Source organism: Anser anser (assembly GCF_964211835.1).
Source record: "Anser anser genome assembly, chromosome: 7".
NCBI lineage: Eukaryota > Metazoa > Chordata > Aves > Anseriformes > Anatidae > Anser > Anser anser.
Genome location: NC_139727.1, coordinates 29,306,834 through 29,333,095, shown reverse-complemented (window position 1 = coordinate 29,333,095; position 26,262 = coordinate 29,306,834). Strand labels below are relative to the sequence as shown.

Sequence of the window (26,262 nt, the reverse complement as noted above, 5' to 3'; positions counted from 1 at the left end):
TCCCATCAGTGCCCGTTACAAAGAAAGTGCTGTGACACACAGATGTTGTCACCATGACCCTATCCCTACTCTGCCTTCCACAACGTGGACTGCTGGAGTTCATTTGCAACAAGTCTTAGTGTTATGCTGTGGATCTCTTTCCCTCTTTTCCAAAGAGACCCAATGACTAACAAACCTTAAGTAAAACCAGTAAGTCCAGCACTGGTGCCAGCTTCTCCAGCTGCGCCCTGTCCACATGTCCAACACCAGGCCGAGAGAAGCAATTCATAGTTGTTAGAGGGCTATTCAGTGCTGACCCTAGGTGTTTTCTTTCCCTCATTGAACATATTTGCAGTTGATTCTGGTCTTATCTCCCTTGCTTTTGAATGCTTCTGACTATTGGGATAAAAATGTTCCAATCCATGCCTCGTTTGCTCACCCTGGCAGCTCCCACCACCCAGAAGGACAGAAGCACCTGCTCGCACTGTCACAGATAGGGACCCCTTCTCCTGCTGTTCCCACTGCACAGCCCTGTCCTCACCCTTGCTAAGGATTTATACTTTGGTGGAAATAATTAGCCTTGCCAAAACCCAGCAAACAAGCTTTCAGAAAAGCAATGAGAACAGTTTTTTGTTTTGTTTTTTTTAAAGCTGATTCATTTCCATTCAGTCCTATTACAGAAGTTGCAGGAGTAAGAAAGGCAAAGATGCAGGTTATGATTGCTCCATTTACATTTCTATAACTCTCACTCAGCTCTCATTACCAGAAAGAATCCAGCAGCTAGCTGACAATATGGACTGATGCTTTCAATAACCGGTGAAAATCCCAGAGCAAGGGAGGGTCTGCATTTTTAACTTCTCTTCACCGCATAGTGCTTGCTTATTTAGATTTTATCAGGCTTTGTTTGCTAAATACACAGTTTCAGATCACATAACAGGTTTTTTTCCCCTTTTGCCTATAGTCCAGCTCATTAAAGATACAGAGGACTTGATGCCCTAAAGTTTTCCAGGATACAAGAGTTTCATTTTGAAAATAAAATATTATTTTTTCTTACATTTTCTTTCATCCTACAGTTAGTCACATTTTATTTGCTATGCAGTCACCTCAGAGGTAGAACAATGAAGTGGTTAAAATTGCCCACAGAAATCACACATGAGACCTGACAAAAAGGTGAAGAAGGGGGAAAAATAAAGAAAAATCCCTGCTGCCTTTTGTGAAATAGAATAGGACAAAAAATTGGTAGGGAAAGGAGTGTAATCCACAAACCTCTAGGGGTGTATTGCAAAGACCAGGAAAGAAATTAAAAGCAATAAATAAATAGTTGACAATGTCCGTTTTAAACCATAAAAAGCAGTTTTCATATGTCCAATATGAACATTAACTACTGCTGTGTTATCTGGATGGCTATAAAAACAGCCAGCCTGTGTGAAACTAGAGCTCACATCATTAGGCTTCCACCCCATACCCTGCAAAAAAGTCCATTCCTGTGCTCCAGTGGCCATAGAGGAACCTGGCAGAAGCAGATCGCAGGCTCATATTTTCAGGCTCCCTACTGGTCAATTACCATGCAACATGCTGTTATTATTTTTGAAGATTAAAACTAAAAGTCAAAAGCTACTCTTTAGCAGTGGAGCGAGTCATCAGGCAGATAAAGCACACACCTGACCGTAAGTTGATTCATGTTGTTCTTCAGAGCACAGAGAGCTCCTGCCTCACCCCTGTGTCCTGCATTTCAAGCTGTGTGTAGCCCAGCGATGGATGCTTCTTGGGGTTCCAGCCAGCGCTTCCACTCTCTGCTGTGCAGCTCTCCCACCCAAGCTGAAGGACACATTTCACTGCAGACCCCTCTGTTTTGCTCCCTTTTGAGCCATCAGAAGACTGCTGGGCTCAAGACATCACAGACTTGCTGCATGACACAAAGCACATGCATTTGGGGCCGTCACTCCCCCGCTCACTGGGCGACCCCTTCTTTGGGATGCTCACTGTGGGTGTAAACATCACGGTTATCTTCCCAGAAAAGTGCCAAACCCAGGCTAACACACGAACAGCAGGTCCTTCCTGGCTTCTGTGGAGCCTTCACACGCTGTGAACAATACGGGACCACACTGAGGACAGCAAACAAGGCTGAGAAAAGTTCACACCCTGACCCAACCATTTACCATTTTGAAGCACGAACACTGGGGCTTACCTTGCCAGCTACATTGGCTGAGCCTCCACCAGAGTCAAAACCTCAGGCGCCGGAACACGGGTCCCAAAACTGGGAAGATCAGCCATTTGCGTGCATCTAACTGCTGCAGCAGCAGCCCCAACTGCTGAGACACCCCAGCAAGGCAGCAGTGTGGACCAGCAACAGCCTCTTCTCTCCCAGCATGTTATAGGCAGGAATAATACACTAATACATTAAAGGTTTATAACCAGAAAGTCCCCAAAAAGCAAGCGGATTTACCACTGCTTAACTATGAGTCGTAGGCGGTATCCCCCGTAGGCTGAGAAAAAATCAGTTCAAGGGTCTTGGATTGAGCAACCTCCTCCCTTTCCCCTGGAAATTGAACAGGCCAAGCAAGCCCCAGCACGAAGGAAGCGGTTCTGCTGGGATGCTGACGGTAAATGATGGATAACAAGCAGATTAAAAGGATTTAGAGAAAGCACTTTTTTTTAAACAACATCATGCATGTTATTATCAAATGGATTTCCCGCACATTGGTTTTTCCCACGTGAGCTATTAGTAGCTGAGGTCTGGAAGGCTGGTCGTCACTGGCAAATTCAATGTAATTCCAAAATTACAAGTCTTTAAGTTCAGAAAGTCACAATGTCAGCCAACAAGCTGACTATTTACACTGTTCTGGCAACAAAACACATTCCCAACAACGTGCCCCGAGCAAAACCAAGGATCTCACGGTATACATGACCGAAACAGAGATGCTGTCACATGACAGTAGCCTCTGATGAAGCCACATGCTGTCACTGCTTTTAGACTACAAACAAAACCTAACCAAGCTGCTGGAGATGCAGAGACCCGTGATGTCCTCCTTCAATCACCCTTCATACAGTTAGGCAGGGAAAAAAAAAAAAACAAAAAAAAAAACACACACAAACAGGTCCATGTCTAGCTTAAAAAAAAAGTTGCACAGAGATTGATAGGGCCTTTACGGGGCAAGGAGCAGAGCAAGGACAGGCTTAGCCATTACACTGAGGATGTGGTAACATCATCTGAAAGGATACAGCAGAGAAACTCCACAGCTGGCTTCCTTTTGGCCAGCCCATGCCCATGCCCAGCGCTTTGCAGAGAGACAAGCTCAAGTACCAGGAGCACTCTGCCTGCAGCAGATGAAGGTGTATCTGCATCCGAAAAGCCTCTCTCCACAACTCCAGCTATGACCACTCAACAACAGCATCAGCACAGCTGGGCAGCTACCAGTTCCTCCTTACAGGGCTAGGTCTCTGCACAGAACTCAAAAGCCCAGAAACGCAGAGTCAGCCTTCAAAGAAACCAGGAGAACTTCACAGAGAGAAGGAAGACCAAAGCTCCGGTAGCTAAATACAAGGACCCACAGCTAGACTACAATCCTACTTTCGCATAGTGGGCAAGCAAGGCTTTCTAATGTCCAGTCTTTTTAATCTCTAATTACTATAGTTCTTCATTCCTGGAACAAAGCCTGATCTACTTATAGACGTATGCTTATATAACCCCTCTGAACTGGTACTGAGCTTTACTGGTGTGTTTATTATTAACCAGGTGGACTAGCACAACCTCCACTCCGAATGCAGTTTACCAGGATGAGGATACATCAGCAGCACTGAAGTTATGTAGGCAGTGCGGGCTGGCAGAGAGGAGGAGGGACGTAGTGAGTCACCCACAGCAGCTGTAGGAGGCAAGTTTCTGCTAGACCCCTACACTACATCGGCTTTTTTATTTTTCCTTTGCTTAATCCCTTGGGTTAACCAAGGCCAGACAGGCTACAGGGGGGATGGAGCAACCCCTTTTGACACTTGCAGAAAACATAGTTACATCCCACTCCAAGCAGATTGCCAGGAACAGAAAACAAGCTAGGGACTCCTGGTCCTCCCGCAGCCTGCTCACATCTGTGGTGGGCTCACATCTCTCTTTTCCTGGACCAGCACCCACTGGGGAAACACCGGTCTGATGAGAGCGAATGAGGTTTCTACCACAAGCAGCACGCAAAGCCTGGGTAAGGAACAACTGGGGATACCAGAGAGGCACAGTCACCTCCAGCCAGCACCTCTGCTAGTCACAGTTTAAGCTTCAAACAGACTTTTCAGCCTCCTCTTGCCCTGCTACATGAGGACACACCGTTGTGGCTGTGTATTGCAAGGATAGACCCCAGTTCTGCATATGATCAGTGCAGGGCATCATCCCTTGGGGCTTTTTCGAACACAAGGTCCTGCTGTGTGGGACAGCCCCAGCTGCCTCTCCCCAGCCCCACACAGACTCCACAGAGCCAGGGCTACAGAGGCTGCTGAGACAGGTGGCATCGCAGAGCAGGAGAGAAGCTTCTGCACTGCAAATGTTTTAGAACCAGACCTAAAGCCTTAATCAGGCAGAGAAGAGGTGGTAAAGGAGGAGTCACCTGAGTGAGCCAGAGGAGCGTGGCAAGCTCTGCATACGATCCAGACCGGACATTAGGAAAAAATTCTTTACTGTGAGGGTGGTCAAAACTAGAACAGGCTTCCTAGAGGGTTGGTTGATGCCCCAAGCATCAGTGTTCAAGAGGCATGTGGATAATGCCCTTATCAGCATGCCTTAACTTTTGGTTAGTCCTGAAGTGCACAGGCAGTTCCTTCAGTCCCTTCCAACTGAACTATGCTACACCAACCCTCATCAGGAAGCACCACCCAAACACATCCCTCTGTGACCTCCCTCCCCCTCCCAAATCAACAAGCAGCATTTTGATTGTCTCATTTTAAAGTTGAACTTCTTAAACAAACTATAACAAAGCTTACGTGAGGCTAATCACTCCCTGATTCCTCTGGCATTCATTGTAATAGCACTAATTACAACAAACACATTTAAAATTAATGTGCATGTCATATGCATATATCAATTGCATTCTAATTTACCATTGATTAACGTCCACAGGCTGAATGTGCTTTAAATAATAAAAAGCCTCTGACTTTGCTTAACCCTCCTCTGCCAGCCAGGCTGCTCCCACAGCCAGGGGGAGGGGACGACATGCAAGGCACCAGCAGCGAGTTACAGGTCCCTGCAGGCTCTGAGCCTAGGACACATGGTAAGGATGGGTCTTCTGTCTACACCAAAGCATCTCCAGTGCCTGTCACTTTTGAAATGGGCTTGCTGTCACGATTTCAGAGCACCGCACCACTGCACTATTTTAGATTTGCTTACAAGCATGCAGGATTTAATTTTCACTAACTTCGCTTTTGGAAATAGCTGTTATTGCCCACCTCCCACAACATTATTGCCTGCAAGCATCCATCAGCACGACTCTGCCAGCCAGGGCCATGATAAGGAACGACCCCAGCAGGAGTGGCAAAAACCTTCAGCAAGGCAAGAGGCCAAGTTGCATTTCCACCAATACCAGATGCAGACAGCATCGAGCACGTTGGCTAAAGCCTGTTGGGTTTCTCTAACCGCTCAGGTAGGAGCGACCTGTCCCACACTCAGCTTACGCATCAGTTAAGCAGATCTTTGTTACCCTTTTACACTCACCGATGAGTTGAGTAAGGGATTACTGAGAGAAGAGTTTGAACAATTCTTGCAACTTTAAGACATTCTCTTGCCCGAGCTACTTGTTCTGCCCCCTGCCAGAGGACACACTCATTACAGCAGAAATCCGGACTGTGCCAGGGCCACTCAGACCCATCCATAAACTGAAGTCTGTTTTGCATTAAGATGTCAAGACAGGAAGCACAACCAGTGTTAGATTTACAGCTGATAGCATATATACAGCATCTTTCAGAGCACATCATCAGCCTAAACTAAGCGAAGAACAACAGAGGATGACACTTGCTTCTGCCCTCTCTGCTACACACAACCCCACACTACAGAACGATACAGACGTTATTGGAGAGCAGTTGTTTACAGATTGATCAAAACTCTTCTCAAGGACCCCAAACCTAACACTGGGACTTGTTCAGACACCAAAACAATGTCAACAATCTATAGAAAGTTAATCGGCATGTCAAATGCTTGTATGAAGGAGCTTATGAGTCATTCATGGACAAAAAAATGAGTCAGAAGAGATAATTTTGAAGAATGAATAAACCTGAGGAAAATCCCAAATTGCCAATGAACAATATGCAAGTAGAAAAGTGTTCAATTTACAAAATAATTTAATTGCTATGAATTAGTCAGATGGCTCCAGTCACATCAACATACCTATTGTGGGCTGCTGTTGTAGTCTGTATGTCACAGCTGAGCAATCTGAATCTCTGTTAAAGGTGTCTCTAACTGTAATGAGAGTTACTGCAATGTATAACAACATACTCTGGAGGTACAGCCCAGAAGAAAATTAGTGCCACAGCAATGAAGGTGCTCTAGCTTCTCTTGTGGAAGACATTTTCTGGGCGCTCTTAGCTCACAAACCCACTGAAGGCCCACCGGGGAGACCATGCACTGATCCACGCCCCTCCCAGGGCTCTGCACCAGCAGAAAACCAGAACTGCTGAGCCCTGAGTTTCCATCCACAAACTCACAATTAGAGAGACAAGACAGAAAAGGCCGAGGCACTTGTCAGCTCAGAAAACACCATCAGCCACCCCCTCCTTCATCCCTGTAGATGCTGAAATACCCCAGGCCCTTCCTGATAATCAGGAGAGATCACTCAACACCTTCCCACTGCAAAAACAGAAATAAAAATCAGTTCCCCTGCACACTTCAGAAAATCCTTTGCCCATACACATTTTTCATCTACCCGGTCACGCCACCAGGCGTTTCCTAAGCCCTCACCCCTCCATTTGTCCCACCCCAGGCAAGTACCCAGATGGTCACAGCAGTACAACCAAAGGCAGAGGTTTCTGCAGCCCTCCCATATTAAAACCTGTAGCTGTAAAGGGCAGGAACCTCCTAAGCCAGCTTTGCCACTAAAAGCATGAAATTTGCCCCAAATCTTCTTGAAAAAAAAAAAAAAAAAGCCTACTTCATGAAATATTGTTACAACAGGCATTGTTCACAGCTGAACAAAGTTTAGCTTGGCTGCTGAATGTACCTCTGCTACCTTTATTTCCCTGCACTGTTTTTGCCAACCTCCGAACATATTTTCTAAATAATTTCTTAGAGCTGCCATCCACTGACCCCATTACTACCAAGCACGTTATCTGTCTCAGGATAAAGAACATAAGTTTTGACTACCTGCTGTCATATCAGAGCCAGGGGAATATCTCCTACCTGCAGAATGAAAGCAGGAGAAAGCCTCTCAAGTAATCCCTCTCTGCATGCCATCACTGACGCCCATCTCCCCATGAGACTCACCCATTAATCTATTATTGGACCCCGTATTTATAACCAGCCTTTAAATCCAAAATTAATATCAAGCCAGTGAGCTAAAGGCTCTCACGATTCACAGGCAGGAAACATGATCAGCATTCGATTTTATATCTGCTAACAGACCAGCTAACGCATAAAGCCAAATGGATCAGTTTTCACAGTTCTGCTCGAAATGTAAAACATTTAATTACTCTGGAAAGGACTTTATAGCTATCAACACACAGGAGGGAAGAGTTAATACCTTCTTGGTCCAGATGCTCAAACTCTCCCACCTGATGGCCATACAGCTCCAGAAGGACTCAGTTTTGAGTCCAGCTGAAATAGTCATCCTGCTCCCCTCCTGCCCAAGCAAGGTATGGAAGTAGATCCTGGTGAGGCTGGGAAAGCTGAAAAAGAGATACCTGGAAAGCCAAAGAAAACCAGGGGAAACTCACCATCCCCATCACACACAAAGTAGAAGTAGATTCACAAACAGCAAGGGCTCTTCTAAGCACAAAGTAACACATACTGAAGTCAGAAGGGCCAACCTGCACTTAACCAGCTCAGGCTGGAAGTGAAGCACAGCTGCTAAATTGTTACCCTTAAACAAACTCCCAAGCTCTCTACTACTCTTTCTTACAGTGTGTTGAGTCACAACAGGCAGGTAACAAAAAACACCTGTGGTGACCAGAACTCCAAGAAATGACTTTCAAATTACTTGCAAACAATTTTTGCAAGTGCTCAAAGCTTCAAATAAGCACATGCCACAATGCAGCAGTGCTGCTTCAGCCAGAAAGACCCCAATCCTTCTAGACACTGACGAGACCCCGATGAATAGAAGCAGCAGGAAAAGCTTTATTTATTTATATATATGTGTGTGTGTATATGTGTGTGTGTGTGTGTATGTATTCTTCATTCCCATCAGCTCTTGGCTAGTTTTGAGTTTACCTACTAGTAACTCAGTTTGACCTCACAGAAAGCAGCAGCCTTGCTCCAAACTCTCTGGAAAGAGTGCTGCCTTTTGAGATGCCATGAGACACGGCGTGTCCCCAGGCAGCGGGGAGCACTGGGACAGTCCCACCCAGAGATGCCGACTGTGGTGCTGGCCCTTGGGGCACAGGAACAGGCTGAGTCCAACGCCAGAGCCTCTGCTGGCAGCAGCTGGATGGGGTCAGATGGAAACACTGCGTAGCCAAAGCTTTTAACTGTCCCATTAGAGAAATGTTCTTGTCATGGAGTCTTCTGCTAAATTGTTCATAATGTTCGTGAATGAGCAATTCTGCAAGGTGGTAAAGGCCAATACTGTTGTGCTACTGCCATGAAACCAACAGGACTAAAATCCAGCCCAGAATAAGAAAACTCGCAGACAATGGATTTGTATAACCCGAGTTTTGCTGAAGCTCCATAAATAGACAGCTTGAAGTCCCTGCCAAATATAATGGAGTGACAATGGGACAGCATTATTCATTCTGCTTTCGGGTCCTTTGCTGTAATGCTTTAAGAATACGTTTGTCCAAACCTAAGATGTTTTATGCAAGGGATTTTTTAAAAGGGACAACACAACGTACTGCCAGACAAGCTGTTGGAAGGACTAAGGTTAGAGAAAGCTCAAGTGATCAATAACTGTGGTGAGTTATAAAGCACACAGAGCACTTAGAAACACTTCAGTACTAAATATTAGAACTTGTCAATAATTTTCCTTCCAAACATCTTTCTAACAGCATATGCCTTTGACCAAAGGCAAACATTTCTCTGCCTTTATGATCTAAACATTTTTGTCCTTTATTCAGCTGGGGAGAAACCACTTCAGTTTGTTATGGGTGGAGACAAAAAAAAACCCTTTTTGCTTAATAATGCTTTTTGTAAAGCGTTAAAAATAAACGCAGCATTTCAAGCAAGCTTTTGCCTCCTCACACTTTCTTCCCCAAAATAACTTAAGTAGAATGGGTCAAAGAAGTTAAGAAAGAGATGGAGGAAGAAGCAAATAACTCAAACCCACGGGAACAACGAATGGTTGGCAAAATGAGTACGTACACGTGTTTACCAATCCAGCCTTTTCAAGTTCTTCCTGCCTTGCAGAAGAATAGCTTTAAAGAAGATAAAAAAAACACCACACAAAAGAAAAAAAACTTAAAGGAATTCCCCCTACCTGGCTTAAGATCTACTGCAGGACAGCACAAGCAGTTAAAAAAGCTATAAGCTCAAAGACTAATGAGGATTACAAACCATAAAGCTTCCCCTAGGAATCTTTGTGTATCTTGGAATGATACATCTTGAAAATCAAAGTCCCAAGATCATACATGGCTGATGTCTAATCATCAAAACTTACAGTTTCCCAGGGCAGCAAAATGACAAAATTCATTTGCGTTTCTTCTTTTTCTTTCCGAAAGGGGAAGCTGAGTAGAAGGCAGCATAACCAGTGCCTGACTGCATAGCAGGACAACAGCAACACACAAAAGAAATTTGTGGTCACAAACCTTCAAGAACTAGTTCAGATCCCTGGCTGTTCCCATTCCAGGTCAGTACATGAGGCCTCATACAAAGCAACCTGCACTGATGAGAGCAACCATTCCCTCACAGTTTTGGATACCAAGTCTCCAGGTGGAAAGTCAGAGCCTGCAAGGCCTTACAAAGTCTCCTGGGAGAAGACAACCTCTTCATCTGGCAGGAAACAAATGACTTTCCCTCAGGCTTTATCGTCTTCCTGAGGTTTGTGGTGTGTTGCGGGGAACACACACAAAATAGCTGAGGAGGCCTAGGACAGGGAATCAGCATCTTCTCTAAGGGTCACTCATCAAGAAATCAAGAACACGAAGTAAGCTATGCTTGCAGCGATCTCACTTTCTGCTGTCGCTCCATCACACAGGGGCGATCATCAGAATCAAGCGTCGGCAGTTTGATACAGCCTGAATGGCTCAACTTTAGGGGACAAGGCCAAGATGGGTAACCTTAAGGAAATAAAAAGGCCATAGGGTCACAAGGTAATGCTGAGCAAAGTATTTGCAAAGTTAAATGTATAATGTAACCATACTAGAGAAAAACAGCATTTACTCCTAAGAGCACTGGTGCAAAGAAAGGTGAAAAAAAAATCAGACATGCTTGAACACAAGAGCCAAGTGGGAGTCTGCAGACAATCTCAAGCAATCTGTATGGGTTACACAGAATAATCATCTCATTGTGTTTCTACAAATCACCAGTTCTACCAAGTGCTGAGGCTAACAAGGCTCCTGTCGATACCAGTGGTTTCACACACAGGAATTCAATACTCGGAGAATCAACCTCCATCAGTATTATCCAAGGACACTAAGGAAAAAAAAAAAAATACTCACGTGGGAGTGGCTCCTCTTCCCTCAACTCCTACCCCCAGGTAATCCCTACCCTGAGCAGCTGTAGGTGCAGCTTGCAGTTAGAAGCTTCTGACAATTTCCTCCCAGATAAACACCAACTCAACGTGTTTTGCAGAAGCACGTTCATTTCTGTGAGCCTTCTGCTGAAACGTAAGCCATCCTCCCAATCCTCAGCCAACTGCCAGGAGAAATCGACCGTCATATGGTGCAGAGCAAAGCGTGGGATGGTGTAGCTAAGTCTTTGGAGGTTGAACTACTCAGGCTTCCAACACCCACAGCTCCCAGGCAGCTCTTTCTGTCATACACTTTGCAAAACCCAAGCGTATTAAAGGCTTGTGAGAGTCACATCAGCTGGCCCCCAACCCTGCACAGCCTGGGGAATGAAGATACTGCAAGTCCTCAGAGAACTCCATGGCAGGGCTTCCCCAGAGCTCTAACTTTCACACAGCACTGCTGAGATTTTTTTTCCCCTGTGAAATTAGCAGCAGCACAAAGGATTTCAGAGCAGTCCCTGGAAAGCACACTACTGCACTAGCTATCATACCCCAGAGGGGAAAGGAGCCTCACATTTTGCTAAGAACTTTTCCCCCATGCTTACTTGGCCAGTTAATAAACCAGTTCCCGAACTTGGGATCAAAGGAACATTGTCAACTCTGTCATCTCCAGTTACCATGAAGCAGCCACATCCAGCTGACACACTCACTTGGCTGATCAGTCAGCTTCCATAAGGAGTTACTCTTCCTCGGAAACTTCCTTTGTGTCTTCCCAACAGCAGCAAGTTGGCTAAATATTACACCAAATTTAATTGGCTAATACAAGAACCTGTTTGACATCACACTGAGATAAGGCAAGGTTGCTCCAGCAACCATCATTTACATTGTCTCTGATGAGAGACAGTAGCTCTTTAAATCATTCAAACCTGACTGCAAGACCACATCTTACAAACCCCTAAAGCTTCAGTGTTCAATTACCAAATCCTTTGCTCAAAGATCAGGAAAATTGTCTTCCTCTGGGGAACCATGATAATGAATCGGTAAGAACACAGATATACCACCATCTTCTAGAGCAGAGGAAATCAGAGCTCTTTGACTAGTGTCCCTGAGACACTCTTTGATGCTAAGCGTCCTCTCTTCTTGCAGACGTTTGATCCCTGTGGGCACACTGGAATCCAAACGGTGACAGAGGAGCGCAAGATGACGACGACTGTAGACAGTCAACAATTTGTGGCAGTGTCACAAAACCCTTGTTACCAGAGAAGTGACAAAAACAAAGCAGCATTCGGTACTTCATAAAGGTTGTCTGATTTGGGGTATTGTTTTTGTGTTATTTTTTTAATTGAATCAGTGTTACATTGCTACAGCCACCAGTGTTTAGGAGAGTAATGGTACTTCGATGGCCAGAAACTCCTTAAACAGAGCAATTAAGGACCATTTTGGGAAAAAAAATAATAAAATTAGTGCCTCCAGGAATCAATCTTCAAACTGCAGCAAGACAGATATGTCAGAATAATGAACCAACATCACAGCCCTGTATATCAAAGTCATCTTGGCACCAAGAACATCACACATTCAGACAGGCTTTAGATATCCCCATGTATAAAGGCAGCTGGCCAGCGCCTAGGGACTTGTAGGTGAGCAGTGCAGGAGAAGGAACAAGTAATCAGAGAAAATAGGTCAGGCCCTACAGCAAAGGGCTGGTCTGGAAGAAGGCAAGAGAGGTTCCTCTGACTTACTCTCTGGAATGGGTCTCAACACATCAGATGTATCTGGATGAGCATCATCATTGATCTCAGTCAATATGAAGATGCAGACCATGGAGATTTGGGAGAAAAGAGAGGCTCTATAATGTCTTTTAGCCTACAGATGATTAAAGCATACAATTCTGTTGCTCAGAACACAGATTTTTATCCTCAGGAGTGACACTGCTGCTCATTGTCTCAGAATCTCCTAAGTTTAAAAAAAAAAAAAAATCTTCTCTCCTTAGCTCTTCAGAGCAAACAGCGGGCTCTTGTACAAGAGACAGAGTCAGTTTTATAGGAGCCTAGCTGCCTTCCAACAGGAGATAGCCCTCCTCCAGGTACGGTTCTGACATTCCAGTCCCACAAAAATCCTTATTCCACTCCCACACCTCCACAGCAGGTGATACTCACTGTGTGTGAAGAATCCCCTTCTGTGCCAGCATGCTGTGAAAGCAGCCCAAGCAGCAAGAGTTCTGCCAAAACCAGAATCCGCACACAAAAGGCAAACAGTAACTTGCACTTCAACAAGCACAAACTTTTGGAGAGCCAGCCAGAATTCACCAAAAGCATTTCTAGTGCAAGGTCCCATCAAGTTCTTCACAATACCCACACACATCTCCATCCTGCTCCCAAACTCTTTTCTCCTGAGCACTGATCCTCAGCGATTTCACCAAGTTTCTTCTCCCTCTCCCTTCCCAGTCTATTCCTTTGCACAAACAAGGCTCCCCTTTCCTTTTGCATGCCTGTGCCTACACAGAGGACTAAGATGCTGGTGGCCAGGATAGAATTCCCTCAGGTCCACTGGTTAGCCCTTTTCTGTGGCTTGCAACTGGCAAGTCCTTTGTCATAGGACTTTTCATAAACAGCCCAGGTTGAGGTAGACAACATGTAAAAACTCAGCTGGAGAAAAGTGAGCAAAGTTCAAGCAATAAGCTCGAGGATATTGAAGCTCTTGGGACCTCCTTCCAAAAGCAGCAGTTTAAGATGCATCTTTAACACTGGATCTCTAGAAAATCTCCTAGGCAGAGAGTAAACGCTACAGCAGGATTATAACACAGGCAAGAAGAGTAATGCCAGTTTACTAAACATGGGGATTTGTACTGTTCAATACAACAACCATTCCCAGCTGGAAGTTACGTTTGCACCAGAAGTTCACTGACAAAAACTTTTGCCCCAGCAGCCAGACTTTGGTACTGCCTCCAGATCCAGGAGAAGGACAGCTATGAAGTATGAGATCTCTCCAAACTGACAAGACTACTTGTTTAAAGATAATTGGGCAATTCTTTGAACATCAAGTGTTTAAAAATTATGTCACTAGTCCCACAGAAACATAAGGGAGGCCAGACTGAGCCAGACCATGGGTCCATTTAACCGCTATCTTGCTTTCCAGCAGTGGCCATAGACACCTAAGGAAGAATGAAGTCAGGCTAAGTATACATAGCATCAGCCTCAATGCTCTCAACAGCATCTGTTACTTGCAACTAAGGGGGTTCTTTGTGTCCATTCTGGTGGCTGGGGCTGTAACAGGTCACTACCATAACTTACTACAGCTGAACAAGAGAAAGAAACAAAACAGTGTTTCCATCTACAGAGCTGGTGCTCTGTTCCAATCCTGCCCAAAACCAAATAACCATAAACCACCTTGCGTCTGCATAGATCCGGCATGCCACACATCTGGAAGAAGACACACCACACACACTCCTGCCATCCCTCTGGATCACAGATGTTTGTCATCCCCCAGTCCCATCTGAACCTCTCCACCTGCCCTCTGCTTTGAAATTCACAGGGCACGGACAGGCCTCTCGCAAGCAAGTCAGTTACCACACAAACTCCCGCTCCTCAGCTGAGCAAAAATAATTTGTCGTGGCCAAGCAAATGGGGTTAGCTTGTACTTTGTGGTAACGTTTTGCTACCAGTTTACCAACCAGTCAGTTAGCACAGCTCAAGGAGCTCGCGGGTACCTTCAGACAACAGCCGGAGATCCGTCCGCCCCCATGGTGGAGCCTTTCGAGTTTGCGTTGCCTCAGCAAAAACTCACTTCAGAAACAAAACCAGTTTCACCCTTAATACAAGCAAACATTTTGCTATTTGTTTAGAGGCAGAAGAAATGCAGCAAGAAAAAAAAAAAAGCACTTTCTAATTATTCCTTTTCCAGATAATTAACCCAGACACATATTTGCAAGTTTGCATTTTCTTTTCAAAGACACAGAGACTGAGCATAAGAATGCCCTTAGTTTTATGTTGAGACTTACAGCCTCTCTTGCTGCCAGTAAATTAGTGGAGGGAAAAAAAAATAATCCTGTTGTTGAGGAAAGTGACCATAAAACAACTGCGCGCTACTTGGCTACAAGAGGAGAGCGACTGGATGGGAGCAGGGGAAGACATCCCTAGCAATACTGGGTTTGTGTTATTTTAGGGTCAGCTTTAATCCCAAGAGAGTAAAGGGATCACAGCGGCCCATGAGAAGTGCGAGCTCCCTGAAATTCAGGGCTCGGTAACATCCAGCCCTCAGCACGCTTCCCTCAGGCTGCGAGGAGAGAGCAGGCCGAGGCACATGCACATGTGGTTGCTATGGAGCTAGGGCTTGGAGGGGATGCAGAGCACCGCACAATGCCTCATGAAGGGATACAATTAACCCTCAAAGTGCCTCTCTCAACACCTCCCTGGCCAGATAAATTCATGTATTAACCGCATTAAGAGAGTTCCTTTAATTACCCAAGAATTCCAATCAAGGGACAGAGGCAGAGGACCCAAATCCTCAGACCCCAGGCATCTCTGAGACACTTCACTGACCCACAGCTGGCTTCAGGAGTCTGCAAGCATGGGGGAAAAGGGCTAAGAACAGGTTCAGTTTGCAATAGTAACAGTGACAAAGGCTTGCTAAACTCCAAGTTTGTCACCATTTCAAAAAACTGACATCCGCATTATTTCAGTTCCATGGCAGGGAAAAAAAAAGAGGCCAGAAAGTCTAAGTAACCATGATTTTTGAAAGGCCTAGAAAAGTATAGTCATGGCAAATACACAGTTCTTCCAGTCCCCAGGTAAGTACCCTGACAAGGCTGCCTGTCAGATGTATGCTCACTCCTCTCCAAAGCACCAGCTGTTTCCTGCAGCTCTGAGCACCTTCCTCATTCACTGAGGGCTGGAAGGCTCTCAGCACTTCAGAGTCCTTCATCAAAACCCAGATCCACTGAATGCCCTCCTACCCTATAGCAGATGCTTCCTGATAGTTGGATCGTCCTGTCTCACCGTAGCGACAAGACTGGGCATCCTGTGGCAGAAGCTTCCTTTAGATCCTGAGCAGAGGCTGATGCTGGCAACCTTGCTGGTTCCTGTCAGCCCCCCACAGATAACATTATATGAATACAATCAGGTTTGGGTTTGGTTGGTTTTGTTTTAAGTCACCTTACTTTTCCTCTCCTCCCCCTCCAGATTCCGTGTGTAAAAGTTCAGATTGGCAGGTAGGAGCTGGCAGTATCTGCTCAGGATGAGGTTTATCAGTTTGCCAAGCAATGAGCAGTAGATAGAAGAAGGGTGTGGAGATGTGCCTTGTAAGAGAAACAGCTGAGACTGACACACAACAGCCAGCTGCTAAGGAAAATAAGCAAGGATTAGATGATGGAGGTAGACATGGATGGAGGCCCATGCTTTGCAGCAGATCACCTCTGCAAACTGTCCTTATAGCTCAATACTCTGCCATGGTCCAGAGGAGGAAGAACAATTGCCATAGATCCATGAAGAGATTTATTTATCCCAAGATGATAAGCATGTGCCATCAATCACCAATGGATCCAAACATCCACATGTGGATCCATGTGCGAATCTGAAATGTTCAAAGAGCACTCAAGTCCTAAGAACCCCGGGAAAAGGCCTTCCTCAGTGCCACACATCTTGACATTTTTAGACTTCTCCTACCCAATAGCATCATTCAGCACTATGAAATAACCATCACACTCAACGCGAGTGCACCAAAACTCATATGGGCAACGACTGGGATGAGGCTTGTACAGGACATGCTACTCACACAGTTTTCTTCCAAAACTAAACAAGTAGGAACTTCTTGGACTTAGGGTGGAAGATGATTCTGGCGTACCAGATAAATGGGGGGGGGGGGGGGAGAAGACAGCGCCAGATATGTTTGAGCTGATGACTGAAGTCATAAAGCACATTTCATGGACCATCCCACCAGCGCTTCCAGCAGATTACAAGAGGCTGCTGCATTCCCAACTCCCTGCAGAGTTTCCCAGCATTGTGTGTGTGCGTGCGTGTGTGTGTAGATAATCAAAGTTTCTATTTTCTCCTGCCTACTTAAGACAGTCTTTCAGCGTGCATCCTCCTACACTGCTATTTTTACCTGCTCCTAATCAGTGTGTTCTCAAACATCGAGACTCATAGAAGAGCAGTTCAACTCCTTCAGAGCACAGCCCACGACACTGAGTAATACCTGCACGGCAGCTCTTCTCCCAACACCCAGGGCATCGTGCCTTGTACAGCACTGGGGAGAGGATACTGACACACAAAAGAAAAAAGCTGGGTTAGCTTTTTCACTGCATTGTTTTCTCCTGTCTTTTTCCTCTCCTCCCACCATAAAACTTTTCCCTAATAATGTTTTGCGGGACAGAGCGAACTATCCACAAGGCTCAGAGTGCTCCCATACAGTGGGGAAGCCCAGCTGCTGCAGTGGGGACCTTCAACATGATCCTCAACAAGATCTTCCAGTCTGAACTAAGAAAGGACAGGTTAAAGCCACTGGCTAACAAATATTCTTAAAAGAAGAAAAGCAGGGAGGGGGCTAGGACAGAGAAACAAATGCCAAACCCAGTTCAACAAGGGGTAATGGGCTGGAGATGAGTTTTGCTCACACAATAAAGAAGACTTGTACCAAAAGTCAAGGAAGCGTGGACTCTTGACTATTGCAAGGAGAAATATAGCACAACCTGCGGAAAAAAAGATACACCAATTATTCAATTTTTGAGAAGACATTTGAAAAGTATCTCATTTCTGATCTCTCTCTCTCCAAGAGAGCAGAACAAGAAAGCACAGGCTGAGAGGGGTGTTATCCCTCACAGCCTCAGTCAGAGTCCTGGCTAGCACTGCAAACAGATTTGTGGCAGTCTGAGCCAGGTGTCCCCCTGCCTTCTCTGCTCATTGCCAGCTGTATCAGTCTGAGCCCAGATGCTTTACCACAGGCCTTGAGAAAAATTCCCATTGCAGTCTGGCCATGTTAGGTCACGGACGCTGAGAAATCAGCATGGCAAACAGCCTGCTTTTAAACTCATGTTTAGAGGCTGGCAAGAAACTGCAAAGCTTACCATTCTTACTGTTTATGGGTTTTCACCACCCTGCACCCTTGCTCTGAAAACACATTAAGTTCCTTCCCCGGTTTTTAAGAATAGACAGAACTTCCCTTGAAATAGTCCTTAATTTACCTGATTTTGCAAGCCCTTTCTTCTCTTTCATCAGCATAAAGAAATAATCTCAAAAGAACCAAGACCCAAAGCTCCTAGACAACATTTGTAACGGAGAACTGGCTCCAGTGCCCCAAACCCAACCACAAAGTCTTTGAAGACAGCCCCAATAAGAGACGTGGCCAGCAAGGACCAGGTCACACCAGATCAGCCACAAGTACCTCATTTGAGAAAGGTGGCGTCTTTGTCTGTACATGAATACTCTGAGCAAATCTCAGCTTTCTGTCAACACACACTATTTAAACCTCTGACATTTTAAAAGTTGACCCTATGGATTGATTGCAAGCAGTTCAATATAAACATTCAGCACATGATACTTGATATTTAAACTTCCTAGCTTAGATTATAAGAGTTGACAGATTTATTTATGACTGAGGCTGATTGGAAAGTATTTTGTGCTTCCATTTCAAGTTTCAACATTTCCCCTATTTTTGTACACATTTGTCATACTTTTTTTTTTAAATTGCTCAAAATATTTAAAACTTTCCCCAGCACTGCGCGATCAAAACCCAAAGCAATTTCCTAAGAAAAAGCCATAAAGCACTCTGTTATAAAGTCCTTTGACTAAAATTGAAGCTTTCCAAGAAATATTCCATTTTTCTTAGAAAAATCGATCACACTGATCACAAAATTACTATTGATGTATTTTTCATTCTCATCTCCATAAAACTTGTGGTATTGGTTTTAGTTCTAGTTTTGAAGTGGGAATAAGTATGGCTTAAGTAAAGATTCTCTCAATTTAATATTTTTCATAAAAACAGTAGAGAGTCCTACTAAAATATTAGTCCTACTAAAAGGTTATTTTTAATATTTTTCAATGATGCCTCCTAAAAATGAAAAAAAAATCAAAGCTACTGTCACTTTAGATTACATATTAATAAAGCATTTTAATAGCTTTTCATTGTGCCTTCCTTTTTTCTTCCTCTGTCTAGCTGCAAAGAGAACAAAGCAATTTTGGGGAAGACACTTCAACATCAATTTTTAATATGTAGTTTTCTAACAAAATATTAATGCTCCTTACTGCAGTTTACTTCCTTATGAACACCAACACCAGCAACGAAACATGTCCAAGATCAACCCAGATAAATTCACTCTGCTTCACTTGGGTTCTCCTTTGCCCAAATTCTCAGCCATTTCTCAGTCAGCTCAGACATCAACACTTGACTTCCCCCAAGGAGGCTCTCCCAGTGCTCTCTTCCCCAAACCAAAACAAAGAGGCAGTAGACTGCATGCTTCAAACTCTTTACCATTGCATTAAATTAGAATTTACATAAGTGATAGAAGGATAACACCACTGAAAGACTACACTTAACTTGCAGGGCAATATGTCAAGAGATCAGAAGTCACACAGGTAACGTTACAATCCCCAGGCACCTTTTTATACTTTCTCTTTATATTCAGGTCTTGCTGCAGCTGTAACATGGATGCAAGGAACTGCATGGGGACAGAGTCCTCCCCCAGGCACCTGACCCAAATCAGACCCAGCTGGCTATGCCTAAGTTAGGAGCAACCAGCAATCCATGCCTGGGAGCAGATCATTTTTCCCCTCTGTGTCCTTATCTTTGCACTTTGGAGTAGGGAAAACAACCAAGGAACACTTTATTCTGTCACATTCCAGTAACATGCACATAAATATGTAAAACAAACGAGACGTCATCTGGAAATTCAGAAGAGCTGGGCAATATCTTTACTGAGACAATCCCCCTGTAAGTGCATTTCACAGCCTAAGACTACAATGAAAGTGAAAGCTAAAGAAAGATGAGTCAACTCCTGTTTATTTTTTCAGTAAGCAAGGCTTCAGACCAAGCCCTGGGTGGTTGCAATTACATCATACCCTCTTACAGTGATGAGCAAAATCTGTTTTGTAGCAAGTGGAAACAGGCTGATAATGTCTGATGGCAAAACATAAGTAGTAAGCACCAGAAGCAAGTGCTGCAGATAAACAAGAGGGAGGTGTTTCTACCAGGATGGATCTGCTACCAGCAGATAGAGGGGTCAGGTTGGCATGTTCACTCAACACATTATCTGCTTGGATCTCTCTGTTTATAGTCCAGAAAGTTTACATACAGCTTCTATCCTTGAAATCCAATTAATCTATTTACTACCGTCAGTTCTGTCCAACAAACCCTTATATTGCAGTGAAAGCTATTTTACTATAAAGCCTTGCCTCCGAGCTGAAGTGGTTTTATTTCTCACAGTAGGTTCTTACACTCTCCAAAACCAATGACACAAATCCAAATATCCCCTCTATGCAGTCACTGTGGCATATGTTTATTACCATCAGAGAAACACCTCTGAGGTTAAACAGGGCTGCGAGCTTCAAGATTTTTCCCATGTTGTGAAAGTAGATATCTCTTTGAGCTCCTCCGTGGATTTCAATGCCTCACTGTCCGTATAATCAATGGGAGCCTGGCCAACAGTGGCCAAGTGCAGGCTGACCAAGCAGTTCTGACACTGCCTATCAGCGAGCCCTGATTTGGGTGCCAATTTCTGTAGCCCTCCTAGACTTGGACTTTGCTATCACCCACCACCCCTACTCCCACCTTCCCAATTTTCCTGCTTGGCTCCCAAGGGGTTCTCCTCCCTTAACCACCCAGCCATTATTAAAGACCCCAACAGTTCCCTCTCCCTTCCCTTTCCACAGAACATCTCCCCTTGTGTCTGGGGATTATTGGCCAACTTCTGCTGAGAACTGTTAGTCACAGGCAGAAGAGATATTGGCATTTTCTCTTCCTGTTGTATTTTCTTTGTGGGTGAAATACCTGAGAGAGACTGAAGTCAGCTCTGGCCCCCTGGTGCTCTCCTTGCCTCTGCCTGGTTCTGAGATAGGCTGCTCAAAGCCAGCTGAATCAACAACTAGCCATAGGAAGCACCTGCTTCCTCTTACTCCCCACAGCACTCTGCCAATTTCCATCATACCCCCCGGTGCCCTGGGATCCCATCCCATCAGCAGCCTGGGAGCCCAGCTGAGACCACTGATTCCTCTCCAGACACTGCAGTGAGGCTCATCAGCTAATCAAGCAGTGCAAAGCCCTGGGGAAGCTAAGTGTCATCGCTGAGGATATGTCAGCCGTGAGGATATATGGAGAAAAATCTTCCACTGTACTTCTCCTCTAACACAACTTTCTCACAAGAGTCACATTTTGCTCTCTGCTAAGCCTGGTGCTTCCACCACAGTTAGATGTCTTCTCTGCATCTGTACAAGTTCTTGTTCCACAAGCTCGTACACATTCTTGCCTAGAGGAGAGGCACTCTTGAATTCTCAAACCTTCCCTAGAGTTGGTGTCCCCGACTTAGAAAAGTCCACCTAGAAAGCAACACAGGTTATAGATGTTCTTAGTTGAAAACATTCCTCACCCTGCTATCGTGCGCTACCTGTGTTATGAGTCAACAACCAGCGACCCCGGTACGTGGCACCATGTTCCTGATCAGCTCACAAGCAAAGTGAGCCCAGATTGGAGCCGTCCAGACTTCTGCCTGACTGTGCCGCTTATTGATGCCTTCCAAAAGTTCTTCTTTGAAGACAAGCTGCAATCTCATGGATCACAGCAAGCACAGAACAAACCTCTCTGGTACAAAAGGTAAGAGACAGTTAAATGGCCCAAGGGTGAACTGTCCATATTTTGTGTCTGAAGGATGGAGTAAAGCCTGGGAAGCTGCATCTCTCCTTTTCCATTACATTACTGCTGCTTCTTCCCCTCTGGATGGGCAGGGTAGCTTATCAGCAGGATTTTAGAAACAAGACTGGACTAATGCTTCCTCCTCCAGTAGATTACCTACAGATAAATAACATGTAGACTAATGCCCTCTCAACAAGGTTAAGGTGGTATATCTATTCGCTTTAATATTACTACCACTTAATCCACTTTTATGACAGTTTAATGCTAGATGCTATTTTAAGACCGTTCTTCAGTTAGCATATATAGGAGAGGCATTATTAGCAATTTTCTTTCCATTCTTATTTAATGAAGTTTAAACATTTTTCCGGGAATCTAGGATTCATATGTAGCCCTGGGCTTATTTTGCCCTTGTTCATATTGGTTTTGCCTGATCCTCCTCAGAATCACTCTTGACTTCGCTAGATCTGAGAGCTGTACGCAGTCCGAATTCATCCCACAGCAGGGTCTGCAAGGTGCAATTAAACCACTCACCTCCAGGTGAAGTTAAGGGTTCCCTCCCCCGTCAGCTTTCTGCAGTCCACATCCTTTGGCTCCTGCAGTTAGAAAGCTAGCCATCCTAATCCAGGTGATTTTGGACATGACCAAGGTTCTTTTTTGCAATTTGCCAGGTCACCTTAAACTTTTCCAGTCTAAGATATGCAGCTAGGAGTTCCTCCTCTAGCTTCGTACCCCGTAAACCAGAACAGTAATAGCACTTCTCCCGCTTCCTACTTCAATCTCCTTCTCAACGAGTTTCTAACTTATAATCAGACAGCATTTATATGCGTATTACGTACATCTCCAGGTGCGGATTCATGAATTAAATCTTTCATAATACCTCAGGAGACATGCAAATATGAAAATACTTGCTTTGGACTTTGGATAGAGCATTTCAGTACGAAAATTAAATAAAATAGGAAAAACGCTGGGAGGAGGAAGAAAACATGCTGGTTGGCAGTAACAAACAAGCACACCTTACAGTCTTTTCCCAGTTGCTTGGCGCACCAGAGGGGCACACCAGAGAGCAAGGGGGTAGTTGGGCAAGTTGCTTGATGGGATGCTTCCAGAACAGTAGTTTTAGGTTGATAGGGGGAACCTCTGATACATGCCCACATCTTCACTATCCTGCACCAGTATTATTATGTACCAGGATTATTCTGCCCTGAATAAAATCCAGGGATACTTCAGACAATATTTACTCCATCTAAAGGGATTAGCAGAAAAAACAATTGCTGAAACAAAGAGAGACCTTCACCTTCACGCCACTTTTATTTGCTACATCCATGAACAAAACAGGTCAGGGTCTATTTGCTGGTCCAGAGACCACTTGGTACGTCTAGGTCTGACTTCACCTAGCTAAACTTTCCTCCTCCGCAAGACAAAGCGATCTCATCCATGCTGCCAAAGAGAACCATCTTTGGGCCATCCTGTCCCATAAACCAGACAAAGTCAGGCCTGGAAGTTCAATAGCAGCGGACAGAGCCATGCTGCGGGGGACACTAAGAGCTAAACCAGCACACTCACACACCCGGTCAACAGCCGGGGGCAACCTCAGCACTGCTTGGAAAGCAAAAAGATAAGGGTGGGAGCCGGGGTCCCACAGGCAGAATTTGCCACCATTCATGAGGCCACAACCACAAAGCAACCCGAGCAGAGTCACTAGCTTCAAGCTAGGTCATCTTAAACTTTTCCAGTCTAAGATATGCAGCTAGGAGGTTTGTGTCTGTCCCAGCAAAAAATCTGGTCCACAGAGAGCGAAGTGCCCTGCCCAGATTTCTTTGGCAAGAACCGCCAGGTGATGCCTGAAGAGGACAAATAAGCCAGTCGCAGTAAAGAAGGCGACAGCACGACAAGGTTGTTATGCTCAGGCAGCAGCAATTGCAGTCAGCCCTGTGCCTGGCTTTCCCAAAAACCTTTCCCTTTAAATGCAATCTTCCCACTACAGGGAACCTGACTCTGACAGAGAGAAATAACCTCTGTTCTGTTTCCTGGTTGTGCTTTGATAAAGAGAAGAGAGTTGAGCTAAGCAGTGGCAAGACCTGATCATCCTTCCTGCTTTCATTCTGCCCCTCAAATTAACAAAAATTACTTTTGAAAAACTGTCAAAAAAGCAAAACAAAGACCACATGTAACTCTTCAGATAAAAACAATTTTGAAGTCTGACACATGTTGTTCTGCAGGCACAGTGGATATTAATAATTCAACAAAATATTATAGTCATTACTATATTTTGCAATATCACAACAGCACGTTTTAGCAGAATTCCTCTCCGAATCTCATTGCAACTGCCATTAATAAATAAAATGCAATTCACTGTTTTAAATGTGTTGTTTAAAGGCTAAATATTTCATCAGAACTAATTCATTTTAAATAATCAGACTAGGACTCTCCTTGCAGCACCAGGAGAGATCTCCAGCTCCACACACTCTCCACATTTAGAAATGAAATTACGTTTCAAAAAGGAAGTCAGAAATTTAATTCAGCTGGAATATTTTAGACTACAACCCCCTGCAGACTGATGGGATCACAGTTACAAAGTCTCACAGCTTTCCTAGGCTGTTTGTGTGACCTAGGAAGATAAAAATTGGGAAAAAATAACAGTAGGAATGGATTACATTTATTGCCTGCCTTAAACACCAGCCCACACCTGATTCTCAGCAGGAAGGAGAAGAAGAAAGAGCATCTTCGTCCAAACCTCAGCTGCCAATCCTGCAAACAGCAGCGTCCATCCAGGGTCTTTTCAGTAGTCTCAGAGGGCTTTGCAAAGAAGGACGGTTTCCTCTCATGGATGGGGAAACTGAGGCACACGGGGAACAGCCTGCCAGCTGTTAATGGAAAGGCTAAAGGAGCAGCTCACGTTTCTCTGCCATGTACAAGCATGCACGTGAGCTCTACCCCACTGCCTCCAAAGGCACACGAGTGTCCATTTCAGTTGCAACTTGGAGGTGGAAGAAAACAATCATCATTTAAGCAAAATAAAAGCATTTGCCAAATATTTTCTTGGATCGAAAAAATGGGAACAAGTGATCTAAGTCTGCAGTGACACCCCCCTTCGCTCTTAAACCCAAACAGCCTCCAAGCCATAAAAGGGAAAAATATTACCAAACCCTTACTAAGACGACAAAAACAAAAAAAAAACTCCTGACAGGTTGTGTTTACCCCTTGGCCACCTCCAGAACAGCAAGCACTGCTGACTGGCAGGCTGCTGACAGCGGGGCGATCCCAGGGATTAAGGCAAAGCAACACGACCTTACCTACGGGGCGTGCTCACGCTCTGTAACGCCTGTGTGTCCACCGAGCCCGCTGCTCCCCTCCAACAGGAGGATGGAAACACCGCTACACCTTCGTTTCACCAACGCCATACTCCGGCATAATGCAGAAAACCAGAGTGGGTAGTATTTTCAAGCATGACTTTTTACAGTAAAACGGCAGTAAATAAAAAGGCCTGCATATCTTACAGCTCTTCTAAGTTACGCTGAATTTATTTTTGTAAGTATATGACTATAAATGTTTCATTTTAACCTTTTAAATTTTTTTAAAAAAGCTTTTCTACACAAACATTCCTTAAAAATTAGTTTTGTTTTTTAATCAGAATGCCAGCCTGGTCTGAGTCAGGATCCGGGGAGGGCTGTCAGGGTGGTGATGGGAGCTGGGGACTAAGCCCACATTATTTGTCTCGTCAGCCACCCCATACACATTCAAAAGCACCAAGCTGGGCAGCAAGCTATTTGCAAAACTGTGTATTATGTAAACTGGATAACGCCAGGCACAGCTGTGCCACCGAGCCATGTCAGATATGTGACACTGGGAATAGGCGGACTTCTGGTCCTGTCCAGCACATCCGATCTTATGTTCCTGGGCACAAGGCCAAAGCCCATTAAACTCAACAGAAATGCAAAGGATTCGCTGGCTTTGAATCTGATCTTGTATGACAAGCACCACGAATGGCGAGAGGTATTTAACCTGTCAAGGAGAAGAGTTAAAGGGAAGTCGCTAATAAATACACCACCTTCACTGCACCGCCTGCTTGTGCTTTGAGCCATTCAACCTCAGAGCTAAGGAGCCTTAACTCCCGAGCCAAAGCTCAGATGACCTCTGGGAAGGCGAGCCAGCAGGACTCGAGCTTGTGGGGAGCCCAAACCCAGCAGCAGTGAAGGACCAGCACAGCACAGCTAAATCTGGCCACGGCCATTGCTGTGCCGTGTGAACGTTGCTTGGTGGGACTTCGCAGCTGAAGCCCTAATCAGCTGCACATCGAAGCTACTTCCAAATGGCTGCTTTCCTGGACTACTCGACCCTTTCACGAGACAGCTCCACCGTGCAGGTCAATGGCTTGTAACACTCGGTAATTCATCAGAGCATTAATGCTTTTCTGGTTGCTCTCCATGATGAAGCACAGGTTGAAGGACAGCCACGCAGATGGAAGAGGCTTTCAATTTTCATCCTGTCTAAGCCTGCCAGCAGCATAGAAGGGAAAGCACACAGGACTAATTCTGCTCTTACTGACACTCCACCAGTGTATCACCACTGACTTCGAAGATATTGTTGCTGTACTCCAGCATCAAGATGATGAAAGATAAGCCCTTGAAATAAAACATGCTGCTTTGGCAGAAACCATTGCTTCATC

At 44.9% G+C, this 26,262-nt stretch overlaps 1 protein-coding gene across 8 annotated transcripts in view; it reads right to left on the bottom strand.

Moving 5' to 3' along the window:
- The window catches only part of SORCS3 (sortilin related VPS10 domain containing receptor 3), a 313,332-nt gene that overhangs the window by 242,837 nt on the left and 44,233 nt on the right, over positions 1-26,262 (bottom strand). The window contains exon 1 of one of the 8 annotated variants that reach the window (XM_083845051.1): positions 20,739-24,848. The exons of 4 other annotated variants lie outside the window; for them this stretch is intronic. Coding sequence is in view for 3 of the 4 variants with exons in the window: in XM_083845056.1 (XP_083701182.1) it covers positions 7,686-7,772 (87 nt within the window). In the remaining variant the exon portion in view is untranslated. Of the gene's footprint in view, positions 1-7,685; positions 7,835-7,878; positions 7,903-19,350; positions 20,644-20,738; positions 24,849-26,262 lie in introns of those variants that run through there. 3 more of the 8 variants (XM_083845058.1, XM_083845057.1, XM_083845056.1) reach the window with 3 other exon arrangements.